The sequence below is a fragment of the Saccostrea echinata genome, unplaced genomic scaffold (assembly GCF_033153115.1).
Source record: "Saccostrea echinata isolate AGI-Se365-2 ecotype Australia unplaced genomic scaffold, CSIRO_AGI_Sech_v1 ptg000024l, whole genome shotgun sequence".
NCBI lineage: Eukaryota > Metazoa > Mollusca > Bivalvia > Ostreida > Ostreidae > Saccostrea > Saccostrea echinata.
Window position 1 is genome coordinate 472,314 of NW_026889773.1, and position 19,678 is coordinate 491,991.

Genomic DNA, 19,678 nt, shown 5'->3' on the forward strand with positions numbered 1-19,678 from the left:
ATCCACACTTCAGGCGCCTGTGGTCCTATAGCAGGCACCGTATAAAATTGAAAGTAAAAGTAATATATAAAAATTACAGCATTATAAACTTAGTATTTTCTTGTATGCCGATTATCAATTCTTGCCTATCAAGCACAGGCATTTGTTTCTGTAATAAATTTTTGACCCATAGTATAATAATAACAATATTATTACTGTGGGTCAAAAATTTATTACAGAAACTAGTGCCTGTGATATTGACGAAGAAATTGAAAGTGAATTTACAAACCAAATTACCAAAATGCTGTGTGTTGTTTTCTGTGTCAGGAAAGTACTTACAGGAAATGAGATGAATTCGTGTTAGTTTTACTAATAATAACCTGCTGTTTTCAAGAGATTAAAACAAGTACAAGGGCCTTGACAGAGTAGAACTTTTCTCCTAAATAGATGTGCAGACTTAGAGACGTTGTTTTCTCAAAAGGGAAAAGCTTGAAATTCCCGATAATTTTCAACTATAATTGTTTTTATTCTTAAGTGTATGGCTCTATAAAATTAATTGAACAAAATTATTACTTTTGAATACTTTGTTTCCATAGTAACGTATGTAATAGTTGATTCACCAAACATGTTTATCATCCATTTAAGACATCAGGTCTTCAACTTTCAGAAACAGTCATTGCCACTTGTTTGCTTTGCTGCAAACGTTAACTGTGGGACTCTGAACATGTTGAAAAATGTCATTTTTCAAATTTTAGGACATGTTGCTATGGTAACCATGACACGTAGCAACGAGTTTTTGCCTGATTTGAGTTCACGGTATCAAAGACTTTTATCATAGAGAGTTTGGAGAAATTCTGAAACTATGCGTGCCACAGCTCCTGTATAAAAGTTCAAGTCATTACAGAGAATGGCTCTTAAATATATATCTCGAGGATAACCTGTTTCATCAAGCTCTAATGACTGCGCGTCCAAAAAAAGAAAAGGGGGGGGGCTTCGTCAAACATTGCCTATTATACATCTGCATTTCAATGAACTGAGAGCGTTAAGAACTCTGATATATAATGTAAATAATTTTTTTTAAGCAAAAGATATTTTCTAGCTTGGAATTTTTCATGTGTATTTGTAGATCTAAAAATGTTTTCGTCCCACGTCTGAAAAACGCTTGAGAAACGTGACTAAGGAGAAAGGGGGGTTGATTTTTCGCTATAAATTCAAAACGGTTCGTTTAAAACAAAATAAAAAAAATTATCAAGATTACTTTTGTAACCCGTTACATGAAAAAAGTATTTTTTCCAAAATTAATCGATAAGTTTTTTCGTAAAAAAAATATTAAAATTGAAAAATACGCATTTTTCAAGGCTTAAATGAACTATAGTTTTTCAGTTTAAGTTCTTCAAAAAATATTTTGGCGATGTGTACCTCCACAAAAATACTTTATTTGTGTGGTTACATGTAATGGTTAAATGAATTAGTCGATGCAATTTGACAGCCAGACTAGCTGAACTTATTTGAAAATCAAGGATTTTATAGCTAGCCGATTGAAAATGTATTCTCCGCTTGAACAACCAAAGGGGGGTAACTTTTGGAACTTCCTGTCCAAATACGACTCGAACGATTTTGTCCAAAATGTGCATACGCATTGTATATATAGTCATGTATAAAATATACAAACATAGCGAAAATTAAACGACAGGAATTTTTTGGTGGTGGCCTGGTGGGTGTGTTGTACGTCCTTAAACATATTACCGCTTTTTGTGGCCCTTCCCTGGCGATTAATATAAATTATAGAAATTAAACTTCATAGAAATGTAAGCAAAACTACTTAAATATTGTGAACCAACTTGTTTTGAAATGATAATATCTATCTACTGCTCCTTTTAATTCCTTATGGACAATTCCGATTCCTATTATTTTCAATATTAATGATGGACCTTAATTTAAGATAAGAGCTTACTGTCGTAATGGTTTCCCCCATTATTTACTCCTGTTTGTACTTACATCTGACTCATTTCATTACCAATAATGTGAACATATTTGAATTTACACTTGAAGATCATTTTCACATAAATAAATGTTTCATTTGATGTCTGGCTTATCTTAGAAGGATTTAAAAATATTTATTCTTCCACATTTGAAAAAAAAAATAATGAACAAATTTTACTCCATACCAATACTTGAATATTTGAAATTCGTTAGAAGGTTTGGAAAGTTTACATTTCTTCATAAAGTTCTGGGCTTTCTTTCTGTCCACATCCTGGCCTTTGAGGCCATAGTGATTCTTCAAACAAGCTTGAAAAAAAAAAAAAACCAGTACAATAGGACTAGAATGTATGACCTTTCCATAGAAATTTTTCAATTCTGGCTCATTGATTCTTACAAAAAGATTTTTAAATCACTCTTTCCCTTTATATTTTTCAACTGGAAATGTTTGAACAAATTCAAATTCTCATCACCTACAGATATTATGAGGCAAGTTTGGTTAAATTTCTGGCAAAAGATGAAAATGGAAAGCAAACATTCAGGTGACCTGCAGAATTGTTAGCCGGCCTGGTGCTCAAGAAATAAAGATGGTATTAAAAAATTCCCATCCATATCTATGTTAAACCAGGGACCTATATACTAACGGGATAGGCAACTCCTTCAGCGCCATGTTTATTTACCCAAAACGGCACACATAACACCGCAAGTTTTTAAAACTAACTTTTTTCCCCAGTAAAAAGCTTGTTTTCTGATTAATGTTATCTGTTCTTTTTGTGTATCGGAATGGATATTTAATAAATTTTAAAGCACATATTATAAAATAATTTAGATATTAAGTAAACAACCACCAAAATCGGCGATTTCTCGGAAATACGGTCGATCAGGGGCACGCACCGATTTTTAAACAACGTAATTACTTCTAAGATAAGGAGTAAAAACGGTGCTTCTAACAAATCTTGAATAATTTTTTGATTAGATAAATTAAGATTTTATTCTGAAATATTTGATAGCAAGAGATATAACTTACGAAATCCCGCAACTTACGAGGTACCGCGAGAGTTGCCTATCCCGTTAGTATATAGGTCCCTAGTTAAACTGACCCAATTATTGCCATCCTATTCATGTGGACAATGATCTGAACAAACTGAATTACATACAGTATCAGGAAGTATATTGTATTTTGTGCCCCACTATGCTGAAAACTTTTTTTTCAATAACTTTCAATATTTCCTGATTGTTCAGATAAATGCATTATGAACAGTTTGGAGACAATAAATTTCAAAATTTGATCATAAATGTACATCTTCGTGTCAGGATAAAAACTCCTATATACCAACCTAAATATCCACCAATTTTAGAGGTTTTGACTTAATCATGTTAATTGCCTAGATTTTAAAACATCTTATTTTCTTAGGTTTCTACAGTGAGTAACCCAGATGATTTGAGTTGTGTGCAATTTTTAACTTTTATTCAGATTTTACTGGGGCTGATATGAAATAAAGCAAAATATAATGAGTTCTTGTTGAATATCTTGCAGCGATCTCACATTGCACATACCAAAAACAGCACTGACACAAACTCCAGTCTCCATTTCTATAGAAATAACATAGTTATTTATTTTATAGCATTAGGACTTGGTTAAATTCCAATGCCTGTAAAATGCAAACATAGTTATAACTAAGTTTTCTTATTAAACCTTGTATTCTCTAATTAATAATCATTCATACATGTAGAATATACAGAACACTTTAGTAAATGCATGAGTCACAATTTATAGACATGACAGATGTCTTGAAACAATTCATTTGTATGTGTAAATCTATGCAGGGTTGCCATTTCACAAGTATGGTACAGATGCCTATTTTAACTGATTAATCTGTATAGAGTTTGCTTGCAAAACAAATTTATGTCGGATACATATACCAATAACATTCATGTACTTGAACATAAAGTCCTTAATATCTCTTCCAGGGGCTTTGGAATCAATTAATTCATGATTTGAAATACTGCAACTCCTCAAACACAACAGCTTTCACTTCCTCCAAACACATTTTTACAGTAATTTTCAGGCAGTGATATCTAAAGAATATGTTCCCTCATTGTTTCTTTTCAATCAATGCAAACAAACTTTCGATATGTTTGGCAACAATATCCACCATTGTAGCATTCTTCCTTCGGGGAGTTTCTTCACAGACAGCAGATTCAGCTTTCTGACCTTGACCTGAGGTACAAGGTTCTTCCTCCTTTATCTCTTTGACCTCTGGTTTGTCTGTCTGTTCTTGGCAAGGTTCTGCTTTGTTTTGACTAGTGTCACTACCACTCTTGTTGTTGGTCTCAGAAACTTCTCCTTGGGACTTTTCTGATTTTTGGTCTTTAGGCTGATCCTCAGCCTTTGAAATTTTTGACTCTTTATCATCACCTTCTTCATCCTTACTTAAGCGCCGCTTCTTAGAAGGCGTTTCTGAAAGTGTAATGTGAGTTTTCACTGTTAAGCGTTTAACAAAGCTTTGGTTTATCAAATCTAAATCTGCATTAAATATACCATTAAACACTTTTTGCAGTCTCCAAAGACATGAAAATACAAGATGTGTTTGTGAAACACTGATGCCCCCGTATGCTTATGGTGAAGGTTAAAGTTTCTCAAATGCAAGTCAAAATCCAGGCCAAAAGATAAAAAATGTTGGTACCCAAAGAAAGGTCTTGTCTCGAGGAATATACCTGTGAAATTTAAAAGCCCTAGCTGCAACTGTTCAAAAATTATGGCGAAGGTTAAAAATTTTTAAAAGTAAGTAAAACCTCAAGGTCAAAGTTGTTGGTATCCAAAGGAAGGTTTTGTCTTAAGGATTACATATGTGAAGTATGAAAGCCCTAGCACCAACCATTCAAAAGTTATGGCCAAGGTTAAAGTTTTTCAAAAGTAGGTCAAACTCCTATGTCAAGGTCAAAGGGTCAAAGTGGTTAGCATCCAAAGGAAGGTGATGTCACAAGGGTTACATATGTAAAGTATGAAAGCCTTAGCATCAACCATTCAAAAGTAATGGCCAAGGTTAAAGTTTTTCAAAAGTAGGTCAAACTCCTAGGTCAAGGTCAAAAGGTCAAAGTTGTTGGTATCCAAACGAAGGCCTTGTCACAAAGAATACACATGTGAAGTTTGAAACCCCAAGCACCAACTGTTAAGAAGTTATGGCCAAGGTTAAAGTCTCATAAAATTTTGCAAAAGTGTGTCAAACTCTAAGGTCAAGGTCAAAAGGTCAAATATGATGGTACCCAAAGAAAGGTCTTGTCACAAGAAATACACACGTGAAATATGAAAGTCATAGCTCTGACCAATCAAAGTTTATGGGCAAGGTTAAAGTTGACAACAGACAGACAGGACAAAAACAATATACCCCCGGGATCTTTCGATCCAGGGGCATAAAAAAGAAGTGGGGGGGGGGAGCTTTCTACATTAAGAATGGTGTATAGTTTACCAACAAAAAGAAGTTGCCCCCTCCCCCCATTTTTAATGTCTCTGAAGAGAGGATTTATGTTTCTGGTCTTAATGTTATTGCTGTAAGAAAATATTACCTTGGTCTTTCATATCCTCCTTTTCACTCTGACTTTGGTCAGAACTTGACCGTTTTAGGGAATTCTGGGATTGATGAGCAGTCTCCTGTTGCTTTTGATGGTCCCGACAAACTTGAAGAATGTAATGAAGGCTGTCTTCCAGCAAGGGATTTAGTTTTTTGGGTGGTTGTACAGAAAATATTAAAAGCATAGCTCTTAAGTCCTGTAAAATTCAATAAAATTTAAGAAAGTTTGAAATATTCAAATGCAATGTTTATTTGTTTTGGTACTACTTAATATTTACAAGGAGATAAAATTGTCCTAGCATCAATTCCACTGTCTAATTGCCAAATCTTATTAAGAACAAATAAGCCTTAATGAATTATGTAAAAAATACTGCTCATGCACAGTAAGATTACTTACCCCATTTACCCTCTGACAAATGCTTATCAATTCTTTCTCATAACGAACATTTTCGATGGCAGCTTTCTCAGCTGTAACAGATGCTACAAGGCTGTCCAATAAGGACCTCCCTTGATCACTCAAAACTTGCTGATGAACCTATAGCAAGAGATCAAAGATTAAACCAGATATTTTGGACCAGATCTTTGAATCACATGAATTAGTTTTAGCTTTTGTTGAAGGATATGTATCATTACTATTGACAGCAACCACTGAGTTATCTGAATTACACTCTTGATTATACAACTCTTCATAAATTATGCCTCCTTGAGATCTTATCAGAGACAAATCAGTCACACATAATGATCAAATAAATTTATGATTTTCTGCCTGTTGGACTTCATATCTTAAGAAATAGATTTTTAGCTAAAGATATGAAAAAAGTTTACCTTGGGGAAAAAGTTACAGAAGAACTGGTATATATTTGGGTTGTTAAGAGACAACCTCTCATCAAGTAATACTGAGTCCACGTATTCAATAAAATAGCTACAATTACATAAAATCCTGATACAGGATCGGTCAACCTGCAACAAAAAACAGACTCATAGTAGAAACAGATTATTAAATCATAAATAATCAAAGGACATAATCAAAGATCTTTCAATCGGCAATGCAATTGGCAAAAAAAAAGAAACCTTTGTCCTTATCCATTTTCTTTATAAATTTATTCACTGAACTTGGAAAAATGTAGTTTCCCTCTATTACTTGTGTAACTTACCTCAGAATGATAGATTTCAAACCATAACTTTGCAAAATATGGGGAGTGCAGTGGAACACCCTCAATAGCAACCATAGCACCTACAATAAAAAGAAGTTAATACAAAATCATATCAAATAACAGGCTTGAGAATCCCTGCAAATGTACCATCATGCTTATCTACTCTACATGTATAATATTTGCATTTTCTCATCTTTTTCAAAACTTGCTAAGGTTAGTCCAAATGGAAAGTTAGTTTTCGGCCATTCATGTACACACATGTACTGCTGTGAAACAACGCACAAAATTTGTCACTTAGTACTTTTTACATGTACCTCTCTTTTAAATGTTTGATTTAACACATGTACATGTATACTGAATTAACTAAAATATCTGGTACATACTTAGGTTAATTATAGGTTCTGAAAGACTTTGGTGATTAACAGCCACTCGGCAGATAAGATCCACCAACATGTGATACGGGGTGAAAAACTCGGCTAAAGCAGCATCATACATTTCATCAACACCCTGTAAAATCAGTGTAACAAAATGTAAAAGCTCTTAGACTGATATAATTACATGTACATGTTTACAGTATTTCTTTGTAAATGTAACTTTCCAAATCTAACAACTGATCAAAAGCTTAGAGATAAATTGTAGCCTGTCCCAAATAACAAAATTGAAAATCAAACTAAGCAAGGATCTTGGATCCATTAACATGCACGTATCATGAGGATCAGGTACTTAATGTATACTACACATGTATGTTGAATATTCATAATTTGCTGGAGAATGGGTTCATCTACATGCATTTGTAAATAAAACTTCTGTTGGGAATAATGTACCTTGGTAGCCTCTATCTGACTAGAATGTAACATCATGTTGAACTGGGGGCGCGGGGGACGGATGTTAGATTTGGGACCTATGGGCTTCTGGCCTCTTCTGGGAAAATAGGGCCCAGGAGAAGAAACTGAAAGTATACACCATTGAAATGCACATACAAGTTGAAATAGACATGGCATGCTAAATACACAGTAAAAGTGCACAAGTATATACATGTAGTACTTATAGAGGACACAGTTGGTTATCTGGTTTATATTCTATGTAAAAAAAAATTAACACACTCATAAGAAACCTTTACATGTACTTTTTTTTTTACATCATTACCAACTAAAAAATAAAAGAAGAGGCCCATAGGCCATATCGCTCACCTGAGCACACTGGCTAGGAAAAACCACAAATCAGTTCAGTATTGAAAAGTTTACATCGGGAGGGGGGAGGGGACTTGAATTTTAAACTACCTGAGGATGCTTCCATATCAATAAAACAAATGGCTTTGCTGTTCTTGAGCAGATTTTTAAAGATTTTTTCCTATATATTCCTTTGTAAAAATTTGATACCCCATTGTGGCCCCTGCCTACCCCTGGGGGTCATCATTTGAACAAATTTGAATCTACACTACCTGAGGATGCTTCCATATCAATATGACTAAACATGGCTTTGCTGTTCTTGAGAAAAATATTTTTTCCTTTATATTTCTATGTCAAACTTTGATCCCTCATTGTGGCAGCTCCCTACCCCCGAGGGTCATCATTTGAACAAACTTGAATCTACAATTCCTGAGAATGCTTCCATTTCAATATGACTAAACATGGCTTTGCTGTTCTTGAGAAGATTTTTTCCTATATATTTCTATGTAAAACTTTGATCCTCCATTGTGACCCCAACCTACCCCCGAGGGTCATGATTTGAACAAATTTGAATCTACACTACATGAGGATGATTCCATATCAATATGACTAATCATGGCCTTGCTGTTCTTGAGAAGAAGATTTTTAAAGTTTTTTTCCTATATGTAAAACTTTGATCCCCCATTGTGGCCCCACCCTACCCCCAGGGGTCATACTTTGAACAAACTTGAATCTAAACTATGTAATGAAGGTTTCCTCTAAGTTTCAAATTTTTTGGACCAGTGGTTCTTGAGAAGATTTTTAGAATATGCCACCAAATTTTCACTATTTCTGAATTATCTCCCCTTGAATGAGATTGTGGCCCTTCATTTGAATAAACTTGAATCCCCTTCATCCAAGGATGCTTTGTGGCAAGTTTGGTTGAAATTGGCCCAGTGGTTCTGGAGAAGAAGTTGAAAATGTGAAAAGTTTACAGACAGATGGATGGACAGCTAGACAGACGGAGACGGATTACAGACAAAATGTGATCAGAAAAGCTCACTTGAGCTTTCAGCTCAGATGAGCTAAAAAGTAATACCATAACATTAAAAATGATTGTTTTTTGTTCTATTATCTTTGGCACTGTTTACATCTAAAAGCAATTACTGGATATTTTACTTAATAAAAATCCTAAAACAAAAGCCAAAAGAGATTTCATTTGAACTGCTTTGTACAACCTAAAATTAAAAAGTATTAGGTGTTGATTAAATTACCTGGTATGTTGCTTTCTTGGAAAGCTAGATGAACTTGTGTTAGAACTGGAACTATTATGTGAACACATTCACTCTGATAAGTAAGCACCATTTCACGTAAAACATCTACAAATAACAAAAATACTCATATCCTGCATTACCAGTACATCTCATTTTAAAGTCATTATCAAATTACAACGCAAACTTTGTATAATATGAGGGACTATCAATATGGATACATTATATTTACTCTTAATTTGAAATATAATGAGATGGCTTTCTTTAACATTTCTCATTTAAAATTTGCATTGGGATTCTATTTACTCTGTTTTTATGTATGTTTTTTATATTAAGGACAAAAATCATAACTTTTTAGGATACAATATAGGTAAAAGTATACTTTTCAAATGAAGTCCTGTTTCAAGTATATGTATTTATACAAAGTTATTAAATATAGTTTTCATTAAATATACTTGTATATTACTGAATGGCCATTAATAAATAACTTCTACATGTAATGACTACATCACTCTCTGATTTTTAAATGGTTGTATAAAACATTTTTCATATTTTGCCTGATGGGCAACTTTATATACTGTTACATAAACTTCTACAGAATTTGCATTGTAACAGAGGAAACATACATACACAATTTTAAAAGTAGCTCATGAAACCAAAGGATACTTCTTGTATTCGAATAAAAGTTAGTTTGAAGTATTGTTAAGAGTCCACTTCATTTTTTTCTTTCATATACATGTATGTTTACCTATAGCACTGTTTCTGATTTCCGGGGGGGTGTAAGAATTCAGTAGCGTCAGTAACTTCTTAGTGAAGTCCATTCTCTCTTTCCAGTTTTGTAGGACAGTGTTCATGTCATTAGAAGCTGAACCTGGAATAATAGAGAGATTATCTACATGTAATCACAGTATGATACACAAATGTATATTTGTACCATATGAGATGTACTATTTCCTTCTTTTTTTTTTTTTAAAAATAACATTACTGCTAAATAGCATTAAATTTATGGGCAAACATTTTGCCTGAATATGATCCCAAAATCCTGATTAATCAACATTCATCATACATGACACATAGCCTTCTTTAAACAAATCCTTCATGATTTACATGTTTGGAGGCTGCGCCTTCTTTAATCAAAATGATAATGCAAAACTAACAGCCCTAAATGTAAAATTCTTGTTAATTCATGTATTGCTTTTTTTCTTACAAAAATTATATGTACCTGTTTATATTTGTTTTATTTATTTATTTATTTTTTTTTTTTTACAGAACTGATTCTTGTCCTACCTTTGCGTTCATGATAGTATCTGGCTACTTTTAGAACAGGAAGAAGAATCCCCAACAGTTCTACTATGTCCCCTGTCACATGACAAGCTGTGGCCTCATGATACATGGCATGTAGCGTGTTAAAGGCCTAGAAAAACATTTTTATATCAGTTTATGTTTTCAGTTATAAGTAATGTACATGTGCTTGAGCATCTGTATCACACAATTGAAGGCAAGTTCTGGTTAATGTCTGATGGATAAAATTTAACAATTCCTGCAAATTGAGCAGCGTTCCTTCTTGCAATTTTGCCTATAGACTACAAATGCCTCAAAGTACTGAAAATACTTTTTTAACCTATATTCAATATGTTATGTCATATTACTTTTTAAATTCTTTTTTTAATTTTTAAAATTACGCATTGAAAAAGTATAAAACAACAACTTAACCATCATAATACAAACTAAATGTGGTTTAGTTTTTCTTACTTCAGTAATCATCTGAAGTCCCTTGTGATATAAAAGCAACAACCTGTCATCTTGATTGTCAATCAAAATTTTCAGAGCACTGCAAGTAAAATTTTCAATAGTACATCACATACATTTATATTAGATTTTTACATTTTTTAAAATTTTATATTGATGTGCAAAATCTTTAGAAATTCTTTTTTTGCAGAATATTCATAGACCACAAAAAAAAGATTTCCTGAATATTTATAGACCACAAAATGAATAATCTACATGCACTACACAAGTGAACATTGTTAGATGACTGTTGCCTTGGAAAATAGCAAATACAATCTACATTTGTACCTATTCCACCCTTTAAACAGTTAAAATTCTTAGTTCAACAAAACTGACCAAATCTTACAAAAGATACTTTTAACAGTCTTAAAAAATTAGTGGTGCAGTAAGCAAGCACAAAAAAGACACCCTCTATTAAACTTTTATTTTTAATTTTTGTTGGCAGAATTTTTTTTTTTCAAAATAAGTTAAAGAATACTGTGGAATCATTTTAATTCATGAGAGTCAATGAGTGTGGTTCGTAGGGACGTAATTTTGTGGGTAACTTGTATATACAGTAGATTCAATAAATAAATATGTTGACAAAGTAATTGTTTGTGGGGATGTAATTTCGTGGATAAGAGTGACCCATGAAATCCAAGAACAATGGTCCCCCAAGAACAGTGATGATTCTACAGTAGTTGATTTGCATGAAATCTAATTTTTTCTGTCCTTGTCCTTGTCCAAATGACCTTTGGTTATGAGTTATGACACATACTCAGGACACCATTGTCTCAAGCCACAGTCCAGGGTCCGCATATAGCTCTCTCCTAGCCGTGGCTGCTTGATCACAAAAAGTGTTGTAATCTTGAATATTTACGCCTCTTTATTGTGACATCATGTTCAGCCGATGACAATATTATTTCCATTGCAATTGAAATCAATAATTGACATCAACAGTATACAAGCATTATCCGACTATGCTTTACTCGCATTGGTCAATATTTTAATGAGCTACAAAATATTCTCTTCTCATTCAACCACGGCCAGAATGGGAGAGGATTGTACATTTTGGCCGTGGTTTGCGACGATGCAGGACGAAAGTTAACTCAGTGTGAAGTATGAACTTCCAATGCTTTTCCACTTGAAAGTTACACTGTACATGAATTACACCCTTTTCCACCACTGACCTAGCACTTGCACAAATGACCTTGATTTCAGGACAGTCAAACCTCAAAATGTAGGCACTCTTTCTTTATTTCAAGTAAGCTTTCAATATTTTCCATTGAAAAGTAACAGTCAAACATGACTGACAGATGGACAAGACTGTATCTTTACAACCCCTTCCTTCTACAGACTTTGTTTGCAGAGGGCATTATATAAGTTGCACAAAAAAAAACAAAACCTGATAAGAGTCTGCCAGCCTGAGCGAGCATCCAGGAAATCAAGGTACAGGCGAATCGTGGTCCGCTTAAAATGATTGACAGCCTGAATCTCCTCCTCTGAGCTATCAGGGTACTTTGTGGCCATTAGTTTCATCATCTTGAACAGCTCCTCCACTGCCTGTAAAAGTCAATTTCAATATTAACTTTCACAATTCTTTGAAGTTTTTACTTTTTAAAATGATCAATCATGTATCACATTCTTTTGAGTTAGCCTTAATATATATGCAAGTTAAGATCTATATTTCTTCAACATGTTAAAGGGCAAAATAAGTATTGGAGAATTTGAATTCTACATGAATATATATGAACTCCATCCTACCGCTGTATACTGTGCTGGGTGACAGGAAATATTTTTGAAAGCCCACTGGATGTTTTGGTGCTGTGCTAGCTGTCGTGTAAATGTACGAGATTGCTGACAACACATCCTCAACAAGCCATAGTATGACGGCAGCATGATACGATTAAACATCACTACATCTTGGTCATCATGGTCTGCTCTGTGTTTGAAATAAGAAATGCTTACACAAGTGCTTCATTTGCATGCTGTTTTGTTAATAATAATTTATGTTACTGTATTACTATTCAATGCATGAATTTAATTTTTTCCTAAATTATTCACAAGAGGGCACTTCAATTTTACTTACAGAATGTAATTGTATGCTATTTGTTTACACACACTAGCATTGCTCACAATGGATTTGATATTTTCTGAACAATCCAAACACACTTGGTACCAGAAAAATAGAAGTGCCTACAAGAAAAAAAATTCTTAAACTTAAAGAGATGATCAGTTCCATCAGATATTGGCTAATTTTGATGATATATGTAAATAATCAATAATAATAACAAATAAGAACTTTATTTCTTTTCTTTACCTGTTTGTTGTGATGCATGGAAATCTGCGGTTCACAAAGTTTAGGTTGAAATAAGTTCCAGAGATCTAGGAAGTACTTGTTAAACTGATAAAAAAAAAAGAAAGATGTTGTTAACAATATATTACAAGTTACTATTGATATGAAGCACATTTCAATCTCTTTTTCAAATGAAGACACTTTTTATTTCCAAGTAAATCCATCATAATATGCATAGTAACAGGTTACCCAACTGATTCAGGTGACTTACATGTAAATAAGAATTAAAACAAGCATTCTGAGAGTATTGCATTAGCAATACTAGTCCCCTACCGGCAAGTGTAATCTGGTTCCCGTAAGAATTGAAAATGCCATAATTCCGTCAAAAATTAATGAAACGGGACGAAATGCAAACTTGATCTATAACTAATCAAGGTAAAGCCACATACCAAAAATCAGCTCAATATCTACAAGCGTTTAGAAGAAAATTGCGGAAAACCCATAAAAATTGAAAAGGCCGTAATTCCGTCAAAAATCAATGATGCGGAACGAAATGCAAACTTGATCTGTAACTCATCAAGATACACTCACATACCAAAAATCAGCTCAATATCTGCAAGCGTTTAGGAAAAAAGTGCGGAAAACCAAGTGGGACAGACTGACAGACAGACAGAGGGACAGACAGACAGACAGACGGATAGACAGACAGACAGACAGACGGACGGACAGACGGACGGACAGACTCAGAGGAAACCTATAGTCCCCTCCGGTTTCACCGGTAGGGGACTAATAATAATATTTACAATGTACTAGTATATGATACACAACTGTTTATATGACTTTTCCAATTTACTTACCATTAATTACATGTACATAAGCTCATGTAAAACTTACCATAAGTTTTTCTGTTTTTGAGATCAAACAAAATGTAAGTACAGCAAAATAACTGATCAGTTTTGTAGTTCCATGATTCTGAGCATCTGAAACAGTAAAATATATAGTCAAAAACATGTTTTTTATAAACCATACAAGAAAACCTCACTATAACTCTTGAAGCTACTACATGATTTCTACATGTATGTTGCTTAATAATATTATTTGAATAAAATTACCTGCATAAAGCCTTGCTCTCACCAAAAGACTCAGCAGATGTTCATATATCTGGGGAAAAAAAAAACATGTAACAACATTTTAGGAGATAATAATTTCTCAACTGTGACTTTAAAATGCTTTCCAAAAATATACAAGTGCAACTTTATCTGTTCTTGCAAAAAAACATAGCACATGTTAAACTTGATCTGTCAACTTCTTGCAGCAGAATATATGGTTTAATGTATAAGGAAGTATCATTTGTCTTGATCAATTTATTGTTATGTGAAGTACATTTGGATATATATACAAATCAGGAAACGTCATCATTACCTGATGGAGCACAATAATGGCCTCAGTTGACATCTGAAATTTAAAGAAATAATAATTAACATGAACAAAAAAAGGACAACAGAAAAAAATCATTTATTTCTTTAAAAAATGTCTAATGACACACATACGGTCATTTCTTTATGTGGACTGAGGAGGTTCCTGGTCTGTCTGAAGGTGTTTCTGAAGTGATTGCTGGGTACAAGAGATGTCAGTAGGCAGGCAGCAGCACTCCTCACTCTGGCATTGTTATTGGCCAGGAGATAAGGCTCTACCCAGATGTCCATCTGACTCAGGACCCACTGACTGGCCAGTCTGTTTCTGGTCACTTGTGCAGCCATCCACTCCAGACAGGGCTGAGGGCAACACTTTGTCAGCTGAAACATAGTTTATAGAGAATTAGGTCATGATTGTCCTTATATTCAAAGTACAAGTATGTCTAATAACAAAACTCCAAAATCAACTTCACAATCATTTTGCATGTGTAATACAGTTTACTACAGTTTGCTATGTACCTCCCAGAATTTCTGCAGTACATATTGAGTGAAAGGAGGGAGGCCTGGGGGACCAGCTCCGAATTCCACCAACATCGACATCAGCTTGAAAAATGGCTGCGAGTGCTGAAAATTGAAAATCTTTCATGCATTAAAACTCCAACATCTCAGATAAAGATAAACTGAAAGCATTAAATTCATTTTAAAATTAAAAAAATGTTTACTTTAAATTATGGATTGGTACATCTTTATCCACAGCTAGTTACTTGTTTGACTCTAATAATCATTGATATTGAACAACATATTATATAAAGATGTGAAAGTTACGGAATGAAACTTTGAGTCCCTTACCTCGAAATTCAATTTCTTAATAGCATTGAAAACCATCTGAACCAACTGAAAAAGTATATATGAATCAAGTAAGAAAGAGCATGACAACTTCATTAATTTCAAGCTTTAGTGCTGTAAATCTCATATTTAATGTGACTTTAATTTAACAAGACAATTTGTTCAGATCAATCAAATACATAGCATTAGTTCCCTCCCTGAACTATTCAGAAGCACCTGCTTTTAAGACTGCTTGAGACATGGCACATTAAGCAATTAGAACTGTGATAATTAGTACTAAATCAGTTGCTTTTCTAGCTAAAATTTATAAGAAAAAAAATACAAACAGCAATGGCCAATTGTTCGTTCCATCGACTAAGGCTGAACAAAAGGTTACAGGTCTGTCTGACATTAATGCTGTCCCGAATCTGGTTAAAAAGGAAGGGGAATCCTTTTCCCCCAATGATAGCCGTGTAATCTTTGTCTGATATGTGCAGTTGGTTGTTCTCTCCCCTTGATTTCTCCACCAGTATGGCAATTAGAGTCACCATTTTCTCCAGGGACATTGGTTTGTAAGTTTCCTCAGTGATAGTGATAACTTCTTCTTCTTCATCATCCGATGGAATCTCCACCTGGTCAACATAAGTACTTGTATGTGTAATTTACATGTAGTTATAAGATTTACAGGAACATGTATTACTATAACTTTGAGGGCAAATTAAGCATTGACAAATCAAAATTTATTGGCATTGAGTCAAAATCTATTTTCTACTATTCTATGGTTTCTTATCCTAAATAAGAGTGATAATTACATAGGTTTCTGCTTGCTTCTGGCCCAGATAGAAGTTGACCATTGTAGATATGGCATTCACATTGATCAAAAAGAAACTCTCCTCATCTCCCATCTTAGCAAACTCCAACAGGAAGGCAAAATACTCTGTCAGAAATTTACTGTGAGGCCTCACACCATGATCCAGCTGGTCAAGATAATTTTTAATAAAATCTTACAGAGATTAAGGCAAATTCAAGAGATGCTTATTTTTTAAATAGGGTCCTTTCAAGTTCTCCTTTTTTGAAAATCCTTGTTAAAATCAAAACGAAGAAAAATCTTTCATAGGTAAATATTCACCATATAACTATTGAACAAACTTTAATTTCATTAGCCAAGGGAACATGTAAAGGTTTCTACAATGACGTTTATGTTTATGGAATTTCTCAAATTGCATGAGTGACTTACAATAGAGAGCATCTTTTTTATGAACCTTGTCACACAAGATTTACTTCCCAGCTCTAATACATCTATTTCACCATCATCACTGAAAAAATATCAATACTGTTTTTAAATCTCTGATACATGTACATGAGCTCTGGCTAGTATTTGAAATTTAACTTATTTTTAAATAATGAATTTAAATTCCTAAATTTACTACTTACCTTTCAATTAGTGGTTGAAGATACAAATCTACATGAGCAGGTTTGAGTTGTGATATGACATGTATTAGCAAGCGTTGGAACATCTGAAAACAAATACTCTTAGTTTTGCACTTATCAATAAAAATTTAGCAACTATAGACTACATGTAGAAGGATTAAGCAAATTATTTAACAACTTCAAGTATTAAATGTACAAACACAAGCATACAATGTTGAAATACCCAAACTTTTTCAGCTGTTCATTTTTTAAAATTTTTTACAACTAGTCAGCTGTACTGACCTGCCTGACCATCTGATTAGGACACTTAATGAGGATTTGTTGTGGCCACCAGTCACTTTCTGCCATGTGGTCCAGGAACCACTGAAAAATAAAAATTACATGTCATTCAAACCAAAAAAGACTGGTACTACTACAGCTATATGTACCGGTATGTTCTGGATATATACTTTTTGCAATTTTTTGTTACTTGTATTACAAATTAAACCCTACTCAAGTATATTTAATGCCTAATAAAGAATCACTGAACACAATACAGCACTTCATTTTTATCTACTCGCAAGGGAGTTGCTGTATTAAGTTGTATTTTTCTATTACCTACTTCTTGGTACTTTTTTCAAATCCTGGAATTTGCCAGTACTCAACAAAAAAAGGGGGGGGGGGGCTAGCAAATTTACTATAGCAAAAGACTATATTTAGAAAAAGGGGGGGGGGGAGGCCAATGGAATAAACAATGTTACAGACCAGAAAACAACAAAGGCTACTGTGAGAATTTTATTGGCTTTTTTCTTAAAGATGGCGGCCAAGGGACAAAACTTTTGAAAAGTATAGATTCAGGGATGAACAAATGCATGTCTTTAAAGAAATAGTCATTGGTTCATGCAAACTTAAAAGGACAAAACTGAAATTTACAAAAAATTGATATTATTACACACATCTAAAAATATATCAGCTGTGCGTGTAAAAAGATATGTTACTGTCCTGAAAAAGTGTTTTTCATAAACCCAATACATTTTAGTTATTAGTTTCACCTATGCACATTGCTCTGAAGTAATTTCATTTCATGAGATTTAAAGAAAAATAATGCACATACCTCACAAGCAGCTGGACATGAATTAAACTGCTTTGTTAAAAGCTCAATCCACTGCAACATTGTGGGCTGAAATGGAAAATTAGGTTAATTACTGCAAATCAATTTCTAATGCAGTAATCAAACTGATGCATTCAAAAATACCTGAAGCATAAAATGACAACATCGCCCCCACACATGTATAAACAGATACACAGCAGTACTTACCTTTTCTTTGGAGTGGATCAATGTTTCTAGAACAAAGGAAGTGCTGAGCTGGGCAGCTTTGAGTGATACTTGAGTTTCTGGGTCTTTGGGTAGAGTTGTAGGAATGTAGCCACAAATCTGCCACATAAACCTGCAAAATAAAAACATTTTAACTTGTTAATTTTATAGAGCAGCAATCAATAATCTTGACAAAGAAAATACATGTACTACTCTTCTGTAATTCTAAAAATTCACAAAATAACAACGCACTGTAATTGAACTCTTCCAGTCTACTTTAAGACACTGAAGGGTCTATACTAATTTTATTTGTTAGAGAAAAGCTCCCATCTTTATTTATAATACTCTACTACTTGAAATAATTCAGTTTATATAAAACTCAACAATGTTATAGTTACAAAGTTTATTATACACAAAAACACATATTGGATCATGGGGACTGACAACTGACTTACAGTGCGTTAATTAAACTGATCTATCTCCAGAGCATTGGAGATAGGCAAAGTATACATGGTAACACGTAAGAAGCAAGCTAAGTAATAACAAATGCACGACTGATAAAATATATACATGCATACACAAGCATATACAAGCATACACGTAGAAAACAAACTTAACCCCCTGGAGAAAACTTTGGGGTTATTGGTTAAAATATGAAAATTTTCCAGACTTTGTAATATTTGTACAGTTTATCCAACATCAACAAAATGCTGGAACATAAACATTTTCTTCAACTCTACAAAAGACACTCATATTTCCACAGTAAATCTTACCCAAAATATGTGTGCTCAAAGATGTTGTTGTCTTGCAGGAATTGTGTGTTATCCTGCCATATCCACTGCAAAATAAAAAAATCAAAAGCCTGAAAGGCTTCAATGACGTCGAACAAGAAAAGCAATTTCAAAAGATAATTTTGAATTTGAAGATAGCGATAAGTCAAGTGAGTGACTCAGGAGATATAATAAAAAAATAGTTTTAAACAAAATATCACAATTACAGTCTGGGGCCTTATGTCATGGTCCGAATGGAGCAAGGTTCGAATTGACCAGACACCGTCGAACATGTTCATGCCAAATATTCTTTTCAGTCAATTATGAACTATGAAGGATTTCATGAATTTATATAATATTTTTTCTAATTGCCAATGTCAAAGCGTTGTATTATTGATTGCATCTAAACTACAACCAAGACTCTGTTCTGCTACAATTACGATCGAGTTACGATCGGGCGTGGTATACGGTATACTGGGAAATGGAGGAAATGGAGAAATACAGTAATACTGGTCAATATCATCGGTTTTTAGGATAGAGTTGGTTAGAAGATTGTATAAGTAAAGCTAAGATTTAGAAATTCAATCTTTTTAGTCTTGTAGTATTCGTGTTTATGTAATTTTGTAATTATTTTACCTCCTGTTGTGTTGTTTATGTTACACGGTTATCGTTCCGAAATGTTATTCATGTCATTCAACGCACCCTTTGTGTAGAAATTCATCCGCAACAACCATCACGTTTTTCTTATGTGAGAATAAAACATAATATTGTTGTTT

The 19,678-nt window shown here is 33.6% G+C and overlaps 1 protein-coding gene across 1 annotated transcript in view; it reads right to left on the bottom strand.

Annotated features, from left to right (window-relative positions):
* Window positions 1-3,545: 3,545 nt before the first annotated feature.
* Window positions 3,546-19,678, bottom strand: part of LOC133191682 (ubiquitin carboxyl-terminal hydrolase 34-like) — a 46,746-nt gene continuing 30,613 nt past the window's right edge. The window contains exons 52-80 of the mRNA XM_061327414.1: window positions 18,906-18,970; window positions 18,136-18,265; window positions 17,932-17,997; window positions 17,121-17,201; window positions 16,842-16,924; window positions 16,645-16,723; window positions 16,220-16,384; window positions 15,755-16,039; window positions 15,432-15,476; window positions 15,102-15,206; window positions 14,718-14,963; window positions 14,590-14,622; window positions 14,280-14,328; window positions 14,062-14,147; window positions 13,192-13,275; window positions 12,961-13,067; window positions 12,636-12,813; window positions 12,277-12,434; window positions 10,857-10,935; window positions 10,392-10,518; window positions 9,853-9,975; window positions 9,108-9,212; window positions 7,510-7,634; window positions 7,069-7,192; window positions 6,686-6,765; window positions 6,357-6,491; window positions 5,929-6,066; window positions 5,527-5,728; window positions 3,546-4,420 (exon numbers count right to left, since the gene is read on the bottom strand). Of these exons, the coding sequence (XP_061183398.1) occupies window positions 4,056-4,420; window positions 5,527-5,728; window positions 5,929-6,066; window positions 6,357-6,491; window positions 6,686-6,765; window positions 7,069-7,192; window positions 7,510-7,634; window positions 9,108-9,212; window positions 9,853-9,975; window positions 10,392-10,518; window positions 10,857-10,935; window positions 12,277-12,434; window positions 12,636-12,813; window positions 12,961-13,067; window positions 13,192-13,275; window positions 14,062-14,147; window positions 14,280-14,328; window positions 14,590-14,622; window positions 14,718-14,963; window positions 15,102-15,206; window positions 15,432-15,476; window positions 15,755-16,039; window positions 16,220-16,384; window positions 16,645-16,723; window positions 16,842-16,924; window positions 17,121-17,201; window positions 17,932-17,997; window positions 18,136-18,265; window positions 18,906-18,970 (3,648 nt within the window). The 3' untranslated portion in view covers window positions 3,546-4,055. The remainder of the gene's footprint in view (window positions 4,421-5,526; window positions 5,729-5,928; window positions 6,067-6,356; window positions 6,492-6,685; window positions 6,766-7,068; window positions 7,193-7,509; window positions 7,635-9,107; window positions 9,213-9,852; window positions 9,976-10,391; window positions 10,519-10,856; window positions 10,936-12,276; window positions 12,435-12,635; window positions 12,814-12,960; window positions 13,068-13,191; window positions 13,276-14,061; window positions 14,148-14,279; window positions 14,329-14,589; window positions 14,623-14,717; window positions 14,964-15,101; window positions 15,207-15,431; window positions 15,477-15,754; window positions 16,040-16,219; window positions 16,385-16,644; window positions 16,724-16,841; window positions 16,925-17,120; window positions 17,202-17,931; window positions 17,998-18,135; window positions 18,266-18,905; window positions 18,971-19,678) is intronic.